This window comes from Mchenga conophoros, linkage group LG6, assembly GCF_057382185.1.
Source record: "Mchenga conophoros isolate Kocher_MC1m ecotype Shallow Benthic linkage group LG6, M_conophoros_male_GT1.1, whole genome shotgun sequence".
Classification (NCBI taxonomy): domain Eukaryota; kingdom Metazoa; phylum Chordata; class Actinopteri; order Cichliformes; family Cichlidae; genus Mchenga; species Mchenga conophoros.
Window position 1 is genome coordinate 20265972 of NC_140531.1, and position 15433 is coordinate 20281404.

General features: G+C 40.2%; 1 protein-coding gene across 1 annotated transcript; it reads right to left on the reverse strand.

The window, feature by feature from the left end:
* Positions 1 to 8: 8 nt before the first annotated feature.
* arhgef38 (Rho guanine nucleotide exchange factor (GEF) 38) lies at positions 9 to 11918 on the reverse strand. Its single transcript, XM_085276693.1, has 14 exons — positions 11507 to 11918; positions 7967 to 8151; positions 6720 to 6837; positions 6448 to 6595; positions 6313 to 6330; positions 6016 to 6215; positions 5677 to 5810; positions 5448 to 5552; positions 5237 to 5356; positions 4570 to 4938; positions 4334 to 4468; positions 2799 to 3000; positions 1522 to 1805; positions 9 to 717 (listed from the first exon to the last, which is right to left on the reverse strand). The coding sequence occupies exons 1-14, from the start codon at positions 11718 to 11720 to the stop codon at positions 535 to 537; spliced, it is 2415 nt and encodes an 804-aa protein (XP_085132819.1). The 5' UTR covers positions 11721 to 11918; the 3' UTR covers positions 9 to 534.
* Positions 11919 to 15433: the final 3515 nt, after the last annotated feature.

The window sequence follows — 15433 nt, forward strand, 5'->3', positions numbered from 1 at the left end:
CAGTAGCTTTGACTTTATTGTGACTGTCTCAATTCAGTCATTCAGTTTTATTGGGAGAAACGGAGAATGGAGAATAAACCAGAACAGCAATAACCACAGAGGCAGTTTTTATTCATAACGTTATCAACGACTTTGAACGTATTTCTTCATTTCAGGGCAAACGGTGAATAAAACTTCATATAAATCATTTCACATAAAACATATACTCTATCTATAAATCACGTCATATATTTTTATATATAAAAATGTACTTCATTAATAAATCACTTCATTATTCATATGAACTCGACAACACTGAAGTATAAAAAGTGCTCAGCACAGTGCCCTGTGCTTTTATAATTCTCCACATTCATCACAGATCACTGGTCAAGCTCCATTAGTGAGCTCTCTTGTTATCTTCTGAAGGCCAAGCAGGTTCAACATCAACACTATGGTATGATAATAATATCTGTTGGGATGCTCGCCAAGCAGAAATGTAGCTTGGTTCAATTACATTTTGTTAAAACGGTAAACTGATGCTCAGAATTGGGTGTTTTAGGCGTAGGACATCCTGCCGAGGTAGTTGGCCGGGACGTATCCTTTTTGTCCGTTAGCCTCAGCCAACCACCACTCCTTGTTACCTCCCAGGTCACAGAATTGAAGGATGCGAACGTGCTGGTGCTCCTGCAGGGTCAGTTCCTGTTCGCATCGGGCTTGAAATGCATACACGGCGTAATACTGTGGAAACAGACCCAGTTTAGGTGTGAGCAAAGGCAGATGCAATTATCGCTTTTAAAATGTGTTAAAAGCAAAAAGCTAAGATTCAATCCAAAAACCTAAAACAAAAGGCATCATGAAGGAATATGTAGGCACTCCTGTTAATCCAGAAGGTGGCAGTGTTAAGCTTCCTGGCAAAACACAGCAGTAACACCAATACTGATTCTCACTCGCTGCGATCCATTAACCTATGTCAGTTTTTATTTATAATCTTTTATGTATTTCAAGACCTTTTAACTCGATGATGATCAGAGATGTATTTCAGTCAAAGGCCCCAAGGACGAACCCTACGAGTGCTGCTGAGTGACAGCAATCTCACCATGTAATGCTATTTTAAAAACAATTAAATTTAATGTCAGCAGACAGGGTGAAGCCATTAGACGTGATTTTAGAGTGACTCATCTTCTGCTGATCGAGTCTATATACCTGCGGTCCTCGTTTACCTACGCGCTGCAATAACCCATAATTCACAGCTGTGGCTCGGGTAAACCATTAGTTATTATTGGCTGAGCCTTTTTTTTTTTTTTTTTTTTTTAATCAGTTTTTTTAAGGTCTATGTGATGTGTGTTTTGTTGTTGTTGTTGTTGTTGTTGTTGTTTTATTTCTGACCTTGAATTTCAGTCTTCTTTTTTTTTTTCTAACTTCAGTGTATACAGCTACTCTGACCTTAACTGTTAGGTTATCCTCTATGGAGCTAAGTAGTGCGATATGTTAATATGACACTGTGAGAGCAGTACTGATCAGCTGGCAGACCACCACACACACCTGCTGAGCCTCCGAGTCCACTGTGTCCTCCGTGTCCTCAGTGCTCTCCAGCTCCCCCTGCAGGCCCGAGAGAATTGAGCAACTGTCAGTGGCGCTGAGCTTGAAGCTGCGCAGGCTGCTGCTGCCGCTTCCTGACACGAACAGACTCAGGTCATCAAAGTCCTCATCCACCGTAGCAGGTGGCTGCTGCTGGGGCTGCTCTTTGGCCATCTGGCCTGCCCGCTGCGAGTCCCTCAGAGGGTTGTACTGCTTCAGGAAGGTGGAGTAGACATAGCCTTGCATACCTGACAAGGGACACAGAGATAGTTTGTCAGGTTCACTAAAATTAAGCTTTTTTTTTTTTTTTTTTAAGCTTTATTTAAAAAAAAAAAAAAAAAGCTTAATCTCTCTTTATATGTAGCCCTGCAGATTATTATGGATGTTATAGAAAAATATCAATATGGCATCTTCTGCCAGAAACGTAATCTTTTAAAGCCACTGTTATTTTTTTCATTTGTCTTTCATTCATATTTTTTGATTGGCACAAGAAAATAATCCATTCAAATCACAATGGGATCAAAGCAGCAATCTTAGAGATGTATGACAGTGAGTGTTAAGGGGCTTCATCCAGAGGCCACAGAGCACTTGCTTACACAAGTCTCGAATCCAGTTCCAGTGAGTTACTGAAGAGTGTGTAAATATGAGGCCCGCATATTCATAGTGTTGATATCAACAGAAGGAAGAACAACAACTTCCTGGGAATGCTTGTTATCCCTGAGGAAAAGACAAGCCTGTGAAGAATGTACTTTACGCCAAGAAACATACACACACTATTTTTTTTTCTAGTGTTCTTAAAAAAGAACTTGTTATTTCAGAGTACAAAGATGAGCACCAGTGATATCTCTTCATCCTTGTCTCTGAATCCCCAGGGGAAAAGTCTTTGTACTCTAAGTAACACTGCATACAACTGCGTACAGCAGTTTGTTCCAAGCAAGATGCTGGGATCTCAGGTGCCTCTATGAGACGCAAAGCAGAGATAGAGACAAGCTATGGAGCCGGCATTGTTGTGAGGCAACGATCTCCAGAGGCAACCATGACAGCACAGGAGCTCCTGGGACAAATTCTCATCTGCTGACTTATCAAGGCCAGAAAGTAAAGTTTGGTGTGAGTGTTTTCACAGAGAAAATTGCATTAGATAAAACCTGTGGCACCCATACTTGCAGATGATCCAGTGTGATAACTTAATCCACGGTGTGTGTCTTACTAACAGTACTACACGCGCACACACACACACTTGCCTCCAGTGTGTACCAGCCAGCGGCTGCTGCTGCCCATCGGATCTGTGTCCTCAATCAGAGCTACCAGCTCTCCCTCCAGCAGGCTCAGGTCCTGCTCCTGGCAGCCATTGCACTTCCTCTTCAACTGGTACAGTCGGTTCACTGGGTATTCTGCCAGCAGCCAGGCACGCTGTTCCTCGGTCTGATGCTGCACCTCCGGCACCTGAAGGACAGCACAACACGAAGTGTTGCCGTAAATATTTGAAGCGGGTATGTGGTGTGCAGGTTTACGTAGGAGTGTTAGGTAACAGTACACAAGGGTAATCTAGGGAGGGTGAATGGTAATATGATCCTGGAGCTAGGACGTTCAAACACATCTATTCACGTGCTCAAGAAAAAGAGCCTTCTAATATAGGTGCAGATGTTTTAGTGTATATGCGTATGCAGACCAATGAGCATGCCAATATACAGTACTGTGCAAAAGTCTTGAGCCTCCACAGTGTTTTACTGATGGCTGTATCTCTCTCATGACCTCCTCTGTACGTATTGTAAAATTTGGATACTTCCCCCAATAAGACTAACTGTTACAGATTTTCAGCCCAATTCTTATGTAATTTAGAATACCTCAGCCTTTTTTCCCTGTTTCCCTTCTGTAAGAATGGCTTCTTGGCATCCATTTCTTAAGGACATGACTTTCACTGACTTCGTTTTTTAGTCCTGTCACTTCTTCTATTGTATTCTATTTGTTTAATTTCCTCAAGTTTTTGGGGATACAGTGCACACCATCCCAAGATATGCCAAGTTTTGGGCTAATAGTTTTTGGAAATCACCTTGTTGGTGCAAAAATACCATTTTATGCCTGTAAAACTGTGCTACATTTGATAATTTCATAGAGTTGGCTAAAGAAATGGGAACTAATGATGTGTTTTTGTGAAAGGCTGCTAATAAAAAAGTGCTCCCAAGCCCCATTTAGATCTGGTAACAGACACAACGCTGGTGCATCCTTTTACTTGTTTTGTTTTTTATGCTTGAATGACGCAAAGTTCAGTCTTTGCTGAGTAAACATGCAAAAAATAAAAGATCAGGTACAAGAACTACACTCAAATTGAAATAGCAGGGAAAAAGGGAAAAAGCAGCCAATGCCCAAAGAAAAACTTTGAAAGACCGTAAGAAGCCTGGAGAACTTTTGCTCAAGAGCACTTTAAAAAGAAGAAAGTCTGGTCTTCTGAAGCAAATTATAGAGAAATGATGGTTGGGTCAACACACTTACACAATCCTGCAAATGAGACTGATGCCTATCTCCTGAATCAAGTACTTAGCTTCATCATAGCCTGGGATCTGTGATGCGTATAACTGAGCATTTATGCCTTGCGACTGATTTTGTCAGAGTTTGGAAAAACAAAGGTCTTTTTGAATTTTCTCAAAACTGAAGACTATGGCACATTTGTTTTAACCTGTGATCAGTGACGAATGGAAAAATCCTCAGACCAGAGGTTTTAAAATCACACACTTGAGGCTTTACGTAAAGGTGAGATTAGTCTGTTCAGCTTTCTTACCGCAGTTTTCCTGTCTCGTTTTTCAAAGCTGACTTTTCGCTCCATTAACTTCTGTGCATTGTCCTTGACAAAAGTCAGATTATTCAGCTCATCCATGATGCTGTTCTGGACCTCAGCAATGTTTGACAGCGGAGGCTGAAAAGGCAAACATAACACAGGTTAGCTTTATTGTTCTTTTATTTAAAAAAAAAACCTTTAAAGTCTTCCAAATGGGATATTTGTAGATGTATCCTTACTGGTAGCTGGTGCACTGATGGAGCACCCATCAGTGCATTATTCATCAGCCCTCTAAGTAGCGCCACTAGAAACACCACACTGTTAGTCAGGATAGTGTATGCAGCTGTGTTGAACCTCTGCAGTTCTTCCACTAGCAAAGCATTGAGAGCTTCGTAGTCTCTCTTGGCTGGACCTGGTGGGTCTTCTGATGCCGGTGAAAGAGAGGAAGAAGTGGTGGAAGAAGAGGATGAAAAAGAGGAAGAGCGCTCCAGGCGACTGCAGTAATCTAGTAATTTGTCATAGCGTTTTTGGATGAGCTTCTGAGGGGCTGTGAACATGCCGTGCAGAGAGGAGAGGGGGGTGAGCACCAAGTGCTCCAAATTGTCTCTCTGGGGGAAAAACATGGCAAAAGGAAAGAAATGAAGATTAGTTTGTGTAGCTCATAACATACTTATTTAATTTGTACATATAAACAGTTTTGTTTTGTGAGCATCTCCTTAAAAATAAAAAGAGAGAGATCTTTTTGCAAAATCTTTTTCTATGACGCATCTTTGAGGCCCAGCAGTTTTCTCAAAGTGGAGATGAAGAGTGTACTTTGACACTGGCACAGAATATCATGCAGTGATACAAATATAAAAGCAAACTGGAAACATTTTTGCACTGAAGGACAACAAATAGCACACTTACAAAGACCTTATAGGGATCGTAGCCATTGTCGTGGACCAAACCATTGCCATCATTTTTGTTTGAATCCTTGACTATGTTCTTCACATCCTGCACACTCTGAACAGCTACAGACACCATCTCCTGCAGGAAACATGGAAAAACAAACCTTAAAATAAGCCAAATTATATATTATGCATATTTTGCAAAAGAAAATGGTCAAACATGTACTTACCTGAGTGTACTGCAGGTAACATTGAACGTTTTTGACCAGTTGCCTCGCAGCTTTCTCTAAACTCCTGAAAAGCTTCTCCTCTCTGTCAAACACTTCATCTCTCACCTACGGAAATAACACATCACTTACACATAAACATACTAATAGCCAATTATTCCTCTGTATAGCTCATATTAGCTATAAAGAGTGGAGAATGAACTGGAAAAAGTTTGCTGTCACTTTGTTTTACCTGTGTATCAGCACCCGCGAGGATTTTGAGATAACCGGCAAACCTGTCTCCCTTCTTCCTGATGGAGTGGATGTTAAACTTGTTTAATTTTCCCCTCAGTGTGCCGTCATCCTCCAACCTCTTGTACTTCATAACTGAGAATCAACAAAAAGCCGGGGAACAGGTCTGATCAGATTTGGTGTGGATATATTTGGTATGGATCGTGTATAAAACACACATACCGGTACACAAAATAAATTTGCAGTTTTGCTAAAGCCGTTCATATAGATGCATTTTTTTTACAAACACACATTATGAATAAAAATTGCCTCACGTATGTCAGTGTGAATGAAATCTCACCTATGTCCTTGCGTCTTTTGAATTCATTGATGTTAATATTTATGATCTTGGCAGCTGTGAATGCCTCCTGCGTCGGCTGATAGTCGGTGTGGTCTTCAGGCGTGGCGTGCCACAGCTCCCCAAGAAGCAATGGGTACTTCATGATCCTCTGAACGGGTTTGATGAGCAGTGAACCCATATCCAACAAATTAGGTTTCCCTCTGTGCAAATGTGCATAATAGCCAATAATCAGCTATCAAAGCTAAAGTAATAACAAAAAATACATAGTGCAAAAATTTTGCCAGTAACTACACTTACTCTTTATCATAGATTTTCCTGAAAGGAAAAGAAAGAAGATTACAAACAGAAAAGGATAATTTTTGGAATACATAATAATAAACATAAAAAAAATAATAAAGGTGAAAATCATTTAGAGAAAGTAGCTTAACTTACTTCAGTGCTAATACACATGTGGTAAAATGTTGCTTGATTTCTTCATCTTTCTCATAGGATTTGAGGGATGCGTTAGCCTCATCATGATGGTAACAGTAAATCTTATATACATCTTCTAAAGCTGCCTTTGCCTGGATAAATACGTCTCCTTTAAATTAAAATGGGAGACAACATGTTTCATTTACTACTGATGTGACCAGCAACAATCGCCAAAGACAAAACTGCTTCAGTCAGACAGCTTGTCAGTCACTCAGAAACTAGACTAGCGTTACCTATGACAACGGCTTCTGGATCAGGGTCAGCCATGGCCTCGTGCAGTCTGTGAAGGAGTGCTGCAGAGACCTCACACACCGTCTCCATGTTGGTGAACAGTCGATCCACATCCACAACCTGCAACCCAGCAGACTCAAAATGTACAAGTGCATTTTCTACCCACACGTCAGTTAAACTGAGTATTGTTAAACCAAAGGTTGATGTTATTTAAATGACCAGGCTTTGCTTTGTTTTGACATTTAAGCAGAGATTCATGACCTTCTATCAAATGCTCAGCGTATAGTTTAAGAATTTGAACTGAGGTTTACATTGGCACTGATTTTCATTGTTGTTGTCGCATACACCAGACAGGTTTTTTGGTATACCTTGCTAATATCCCCTTTAGCCTTAATAATGTGTTTTATTCTTTTTGGCGTAGATTCTACAAGGTGCTGGAAACATTCATAATGACATGATCATAAGATGGATGCACTGTTGTCATAAATTGGTAGACACTGAGGTAGGTTGTGGTGTTTAAACAATGCTCAACTGGTAGTAAGGAGCCCAAAGTGAGCCAAAGTATTTCCCCCACACTGATATCACAACCACCAACCTGAACCACTGAAACAATGCAGGATATATCCATGCTTTCATGTTATTTACACCTAATTCTTACTCTATCATCTGAATATCGCAGCAGAAATTGACACTCATTTCGTCTATTGAAAATTGTTTTAGTTGACACCCAGTGTGGTCTTCTGATGCTGCAGCCCATTTGCTCTAAGGTTGAATGCGCTGTGCATTCAGAGATGCTCTTCTTGGTTGTAATGAGTGGTTATGTGAGTTATCGATGCGTTCCAGTCAGCTGAGAGCAGACTGGCCATTCTCTGGCCATGTTATTTACTCAAAACTGCTGTTCACTGAAAATATTTTGTTTTTGGGACAAGTCTAAGTTAACCCTAGAGATGGTTGTGTGGGGAAATCCCAATAGATCAGCAGTTTTTGAATTACTCAGACCAGGCCTGCTACTGGCACCAACAACCATGCCACAATCAAAGTCTCTTAAATCACTTTTCTTCTCTATTCTGATTCTCCATATCTCATGTCTAAACACACTGAATTCCTGCCATTTGATTGGCTGATTAGCTATATGCCCGAGCAAGGACTTAAACAGGTGTGCCTAACAAAGCGGCCAATGAGCGTATATGGATATCTGTCAGCGGTAAGGTTACAAGAGATTTTAGTGAGGATCGTGAAAAGCACCTACCATGAGATTTCGCAGAGGCTGCACCACTTCTCTAATGCACAGCTCCAGGTCAGTGAGGAAGTCCTTTTCAGTCTGAACAAGTTCCTGAATGACTTTTGCCCTGCGCTTCATCTTCCTCGCACGCAACTCCTCTGGGTCAACGGCCGGAGATGGGATTGGGGACAGACCACGTGGTGTCATTTTCTCTAAAAGTAAAAGACAGTCAAACGTTAAAATTTCGGAAAGGTTTTTATTTGACATCACAATCGTAGCATCTGTCCTAATGAGTCACACAGATTATACAACATTAATGAGCTAATTTTATATGTTTTCTACCATTTTAAGCCATCTATGTGACATTTTCTAAAATCTGGGTAAATACCCTGGCGCCATAAGCTGTGCGATGCTTTGAAAAAACTGTAACACATCCTCTTGATGCCTAAGCAGCATTCTTTATTTCACAGTGATCTAATTATTTTGACTTGAATGCCAAGAGACTTCACTTAACATGCCAGTCAGGCTGACTTCTGCTTCTTTTTTTAACTGCTCTGCTGCCTAATCAGTCTGTGGCTGCTCTGTGCTTTGCATGGCAGGCAGGAGTGTCTGCTCAGGGAAGAGGGATGCTTCCTTGCTGCCTAATCGACACCACACACTGCTTCCTCCTCTGCTGCGAGAGCACGATGAAAAGAGGGGGGGGGAGAGACAGAAGGCTGCAAGACCTGTGTCAGGTTGCAAAACTAATCGTGCCACTGATGTAATCCTACAGCGTGCTCAGGCATTCCATCTGCTGCGTGTGTGTGTGTGTGTGGGGGGGGGTGTAGTTATGAGTACACACGTACAAATACACCAACACACACATCAGCACTGATTCACATGTTTTTGATGAACAAACACACACACAGTCACGCATGCACATTTAAACAAATGTATTCCGTCAGCCTCAGGTTATGCATTACACACACAAGAGTAAACACTGCAAACTCTAAAAAGTTGAAGTTCATCTTAGTGTACAAATATTACCAAGAGCTTCTTGTATTTTGGGGGGGGGTGGGCATCCAAGGAACCATTTGCAAAAGATGACTACATCTATATATCAGCAGCTTGAGTAACGTGGCCATTGCCTGCTGGTGCAGACTGAAGATGACGAAACAGATGCCCTTTATTGAAGCTACGCAGAATGCATCTTGTGTTTCTGGCCGGTACTTGCTCTCTTATGAATGGGAGCAGTGTTCAGCATCGGTGAGTGACTCCAGAGATCTGCTGCGTACAGTTTCACCTTGCTTCCCAGCCTTGTGAAACTGTAAAATGAATCTGCAGTGGTTAGTCATGATTTATTTGACTGATTTTTTTGCCAATTCAACAAGAGCTTCACACAATTCCTTCAGTTATATTCCTTCAGTGACATAAGAGTCACTGAAGGAATATAATTAATTGGAATACAATGTTCTTCCTTCCTAAAATACTTTAAGTATTTTATAGTATTTTAGTATATTTTAACATGTGGTTAAAATGTGGTTGTCTTTGTGAAGGCTCTACTTGCACAGTAACTATACTGAAGCCACCTCACCTGGTCATTACATGGTATAGCATATACTATATATATATATATATATATATATATATATATATATATATATACATATATATATATATATATATATATACATATATATATATATATATATATATATATATATATATATATATATATATATATATATATATATATATATATATATATATATATATATATATATTATAGTCATAAATAGATATTTTCCTGCCACTGTAAAAGGTTTTAATGTGTTAAATGAATCCCGGTTCCTTTCCAGAGCTTTGAACTGAACACGTCGTCTGTCTCATTCAAACTTGACCTTGAAAGGTTCCCTCCACAGAGTTAAAAAAAAAACAACATGGATCAAGAATAGGCGGGACATTTCAACTTATCCCTCTGCCGGCATTATGTTTGGTGAGGTATGGTTACTAGGATCGGAGTTCTCATGAAAGCAAATACAGGGCGTTTTTAACTGCTCAGTCCAGTGAAAGGGATCCAATAGAGTGGACAGGAAAGAATGAAGGCCACAGTGTATCATGTATCACCATCAAGAAAAATGACATGACAGACTTATCCGCATAGCACAGGCCCCTGTGGCAATCAGTGGGAAGGAGAAATACTTTGGACACAATAAATTAAATTGTTTTTTAAATGCCTGAAGTTATTTGAAAGTTAGAAAACAGGCGAGAAAGACTTCAGAAACTACAAACAAATAGGTAGTTTTATCTGTTCCATTACTGTCCTGTGGCGTTTTTTGCTGGTAAATCATTGTTGGAAGTATTTTATTTAGTTGCGGTAAATAATTAGACATATTGATGTCATTGTTGCCATGGCTCTATGGCTTGACCAACCTGTCTGGCAAGCATATGAGAAGAGACTTTCTAGCAGCAAGTCATATGTTTCCTCTTTCAGTGAAGTCATCGTTCTGTCAATATTTGCATTGGTGTAAATATGTAATGCTGCTGGTTTCCCTGAGGGTGAAGTCAAAAGGCGCGGGTAAATAGTTTACTCAAAACATCACAGTGTTTTTTGTACAACTCAGCCTGCCATGATGCAGGTTCTGAAAGTAGAAAGTACAAAGGGATGAAGAGTGGTTATGTCTCATATAAACTTAACATCTTCTGAAAAGACAAAAGTGTGTGTGTGTGTGTGAAAGGTGTTGTTATCCACAAAACACCAAGATGGAACTAGGTTAGACTGCACTATTAGACAGTTATTTGAACCACGGTGCAGTCATGTTGTCATGTGATGAGCATTGTTCAATGAAAAAGAAGACAAAGAACAAGTGGCACAGGAAAGCCTACATACTTACCTAATCTTTCATATCAACCCCCTGCTGATGATTGATGTCATCGGCAGGGAGCATTCCCAGGCACTGACTGCACTTTAAGGACAGGGGAATCCAGTTTTACTTACTACTATGTGTTAGAATGAAAAGACTGTGTCAGCAGTAGTAATGAGGCAACACACAGCTGAATTGACAATTGTTTCTCACAGCTCATTTCCTATTGCAGCTGGCTTATGCCTCCCATGGTTTTTGATTTAAATGCTACGGCCACTGTGATCAAAACTAAGACCCAACATTTTAAATAAAAAAAAAAAAAAAAGATCCAAAGTCCCCCCCATCGCACAACACTGGCCTTGTTTACAAGCTGGCCTGGAACAATTTTAAGCCACTCCTCTGTGCCTGAGTTTGGAGCACACTTTGCATATGTGGCTTCATCCCTGTGGGAGTATCGCCTGCTCAACACATATTAACACAACAGGTTCAGGGTGCAGAGCGGCCCACACTTTTGTGTGTGCGTATGTGTGTGTGATCACTATTTGCCCGAAAGCCATCGATGCTGCTCCTACAGCCCGTCTACATTCAGATCTATTTGTCTGAACTTCTCCCACACAGCATTTTATCACCATGTTTGAAATGCAGAGACTTTTCAGAAGGACAGTTGCGCGTATAAGTTGTTGCCATAGTTTTGATCCCTGAGGGACATCATTAGTTGCTGTACCTTTAAGTTTGGCGCTGTACTCTGTCTTGTCAGACTGACTCCTCCTCACCAGCGTCCCCAGGTTGATGTCACCTTTGTCCGTGTCATCAGCTACGATTGTGTCCGTCTTTCTCCTCTCCAGGTAACGCAGGAACACAGGCCGGTTCCTCCTTTTAATCACTTTCTCCTTTTCCTTTTCCTTCTCACTTCCACCGCCCTCCTTGGGATCCATCATGAGGCTTTGCTATTAGACTAAAATCAAAAAAAGGCAAGGAAAGAAAGAGACACAAGGAAACAGAGCGAAAAAAAATAAACAAACAAAAAAAAGAGCTAGAGCCTGGGAAGTACAACAGGTGTACTGTTCCCTGTGCACTGGCCGCCAGCTCTGCACAGGTAATGTAGCTCCTCCTTGTGTCTACCTGTCATTGGAGCTGTGTGGCCACACCTCTTTGCTGCTGTTCTGTGTTTCTGCCCTTAAGGCATTCAAATCCATCCCGGAAGAGAAAGTGATAAACTAGAATCTGTCTCTCCTTAAGGGTAAAGACAGAAAAATAATGGCTAGCTGAGGTCTTTTTAATGAGTTATCCTCGTCTAAGAGCCTTAGGGTTAGGTGTCATATGTTGATAAGGAATAATTCATACATGTGACCCCCGCCCCACACACACACACACACACTATAAATCACAAATTGAGTTTTATATTTTTGCAATAATGTGATACAGGTCCTAATACAACATTTTAAGGATTTTACATCTGTGTGCCCTTTAACCACAGCAAATAGGAAAGGTATTGACAAGTCAAGTTATACATTAACTAACTACTGTTACATGCAGGACGTGGATCAGTAGATAAATTTCACATGGGTTTTTAGAAACATACGTCAGCAACACATGCTTAGATGATCACAGTGTTCCTTGTGAAAACAGTGAGTGTGTTTCCTCCCCACTGAAGGAGAGACAATAGACTCCCATTGTCTGTTTGTTTAAAACACCTATTCATCTTTTATTGACACAGACCTGTTTGACATCTTCTAAAGCATGCGTTCATAATCCTGATGAGAAATTGACAACAGTGTGTTTTTTGTAAGTGTCTGATATTATTCATCAGCAGAAAAATCTATTTGAATGTTTGGAGGGGAAAGAGAGTCTGAGCGTGTTTAACCATTTTAATATCTAGCAAAAGAGAGTTTTCAGCCTGAGACTCTCTGATCTTCACTCCTCCACCAATCAGACAACTAGCCTCTGGCAGACATACTGCATTGTCAGCCTGGGACGACCATTCATTAATTCTTTGCTCCATTAACCCCAACATATCTCCTGATGTTAGAAGGAAGGCATGGATTTCTTCTTGTCAACAACCTGTTGGTTCTCTGGCTGTGCCTTCTACCTAGAAGTTAACCCTTTCTTCTTCCACAGCTGATGCTTGAGTGGACTTTTTAATTGCCCTGACATCCTATCTCCATGTTTCTGTCAGCCTCTGGCCAGCTTCCCTGCCAGGTGGAATACTTTGTTTCTAGTCATAGAGCCTACAGCTACTTTTCCATATTTCTCTTACTAATATGTTGCTCAATTCCACTAGACTGATGCATATTAATAAAAGCGTGGAGACATGTAGACACATCTTCCTCATCTCCAGCAAAACTAACAATTGCTGTACATGCATACATAGTATTTAGTTCAGTTCAATTCAGGATTATTTATTGTATATAGCACCAAATCACAACCGCAATCTCCTCAATGTGTTTTATACTGTAAGTTAAAGACCCTACAATATTCTGGAGAAAATCCCAACCATAAAGCGACACCCTGTGAGCGAACACTTTGGAATTTCCCATACATATTTTCCTTATTTGAATACACCCATGCATATGCATGCACACACACATTTTTTTCTAGGAAGGTTGGGCGGTGCTTTGGTGAGACATCACATCCAAATAAGATACCCTACCACGAACTGATATAATGTGAGTTAACTCAGATAAAACTATTTCCATAATCCTGGGTTGCAGACAGCAAAAAATGTGATCTGCTTGGGCCTACAAAACACAGAAAGACTCACTGTACTCTTATTTTTTTCTTTTTTTTAACGCTCTGGTATTTTGTTGGGATCTTTCTCTTGAAAGGTGATATATAAATAACACATTCCTTACTTACTACAACATTGCAAATATGAGATTGGACCCACTTTTTCCCTCATACCTGACTTTATTGTGACACAGATTTGACAAGTTTATGCAGATGAGCCAGCTGGTCTTCCATGATGACAATATCCCGTTCCACCACATTCCAAAAGTGTGCTAATGAATTGAGATCTTGTGACTATAGAAGCCATTTGAGTACGGTGAACTCAGTAACATGTTCAACTAGTCTGGGTTGATTTGATCTTTGTGACACTGCATCTTATCATGCTGGAAGATGGGTACACTGTGGACATAAAAGTACAGAAATGGCCAGCAGCAGTACTCAGGTAAGCTGTGGCTTTAAACGACACTCAGTTGGTGGCAAATGCTACGCCCAAAGTGTGTCTTGAAAATATCCCCCACACCATTACACCGCCAACAAAAACCTGAACCACTCATACAAGCAAAGATGGGCTATTTGGCATTTATGTTGTCTACACTTGATTTCTTCTGTAACATTTGGTAGGGTCAGAATTTAGACTCATGAGACCAGGAAACATTTTTTTCTCAATCATCTGTTTTCCGATTTTGGTGTGCTTGTTCAATTCTACCATCACTCCTGTTCTTAGTTGATAGGATGGGAACCCAGTGTAGTTCTGCTGCTGTAGCACATGAGGTTCAACGTCTTGTGCATACACTAGCTGTAACAAGTGATGACTATTTGAGTTATTGCTGCCTTGAGCTCAAAGCATTCTTCTCTGACCTCTGGCATCAACAAGACATTTTTGCCACTGGATATTTTCTCTTTTTTTAGACTAGTTTCTAAAAACCTAGAGATGATTTTCTGGGAAAATCACAGTAGATCAGTAGTTTCTGAAATATTCAGACCAGCCCATCTGGCACCAACAACAATGCCACGTTCAAAGTCACTTAAATCACCTTTCTTCCTCATTCTGATACTCAGTTTTAACTTCAACTGGTCACCTTGATGATATCTGCACACCTAAATACATTTAGTTGCTGCCATTGAGTTAGCAGATTAAATATTTGCATTAATTAAGAACTGAATAGGTGTACCTAATGAAGTGGCTGGTAAGTGTATACATGTGCTTTACAAGACTAACAATAAAACTCTGTCTTGTGTGAAATGATGAACACCAGAATCTTTTGTACTCAGTAATGTTGTCAGTAAATTAATACTAAATAAACTCAATCTGTCTGCCTCAATTTGATATATAATTGTATTATACTTCATTGTCTGTTTTTTTTTTATTATTATTATTTTTAACTAAACCTTGTTTCACTGATATCAGTTTCAGATACATCTGTCTTACGCACCCTGCCTTACAAATATGACCTAGCAAATGATCCAATGAAATGATCTAGCAAAGTCAAATGTCAAGTGTTAAACACAAATGATTTCCCAGTGGTTTCCATTGGGATAAAGGCAAACCCTGTTCAGTGTTTTTCATAACCCCTTATACTTAGACCTGTGAACATTGGGTGACTCACAAAAATTATTTCCTTCTCTGTCAAACAGAGAAAGAAGCACAGGGCTGAACGTAGTCAAACACACATCAGAGCACAGAGTCTTATGTAACCAAGCGGACTTGATAAAGTAAACCATATCAAACACTGTAAACAAATGTCCAAGTGTGTAAACAAAGTTATCGTCTGTAAGCTGAACTGCTTCGCTCTAAGGAGCTGGTGTGACATTTTGTCATTTAAAGGTGTGGCTTTGTTTGATTTCATTAAGAGAGTTTACATTTGCAAGGGAATTTAGACTTATGGGAAAATCTGTGGCCTAAAAACACAGCTGTTATTTTTAT

Bases quoted from the DNA above. Each gene is read 5' to 3' on its own strand.
- arhgef38 (XM_085276693.1), bottom strand. From the start codon at position 11,720: ATGATGGATCCCAAGGAGGGCGGTGGAAGTGAGAAGGAAAAGGAAAAG. The intron at 4,469-4,569 runs GTAAGGATACAT...TTGCCTTTTCAG, and splicing joins CATCAGTGCACCAGCTACCA to CCTCCGCTGTCAAACATTGC. The intron at 1,806-2,798 runs GCAAGTGTGTGT...GTCCCTTGTCAG, and splicing joins CTGGCTGGTACACACTGGAG to GTATGCAAGGCTATGTCTAC.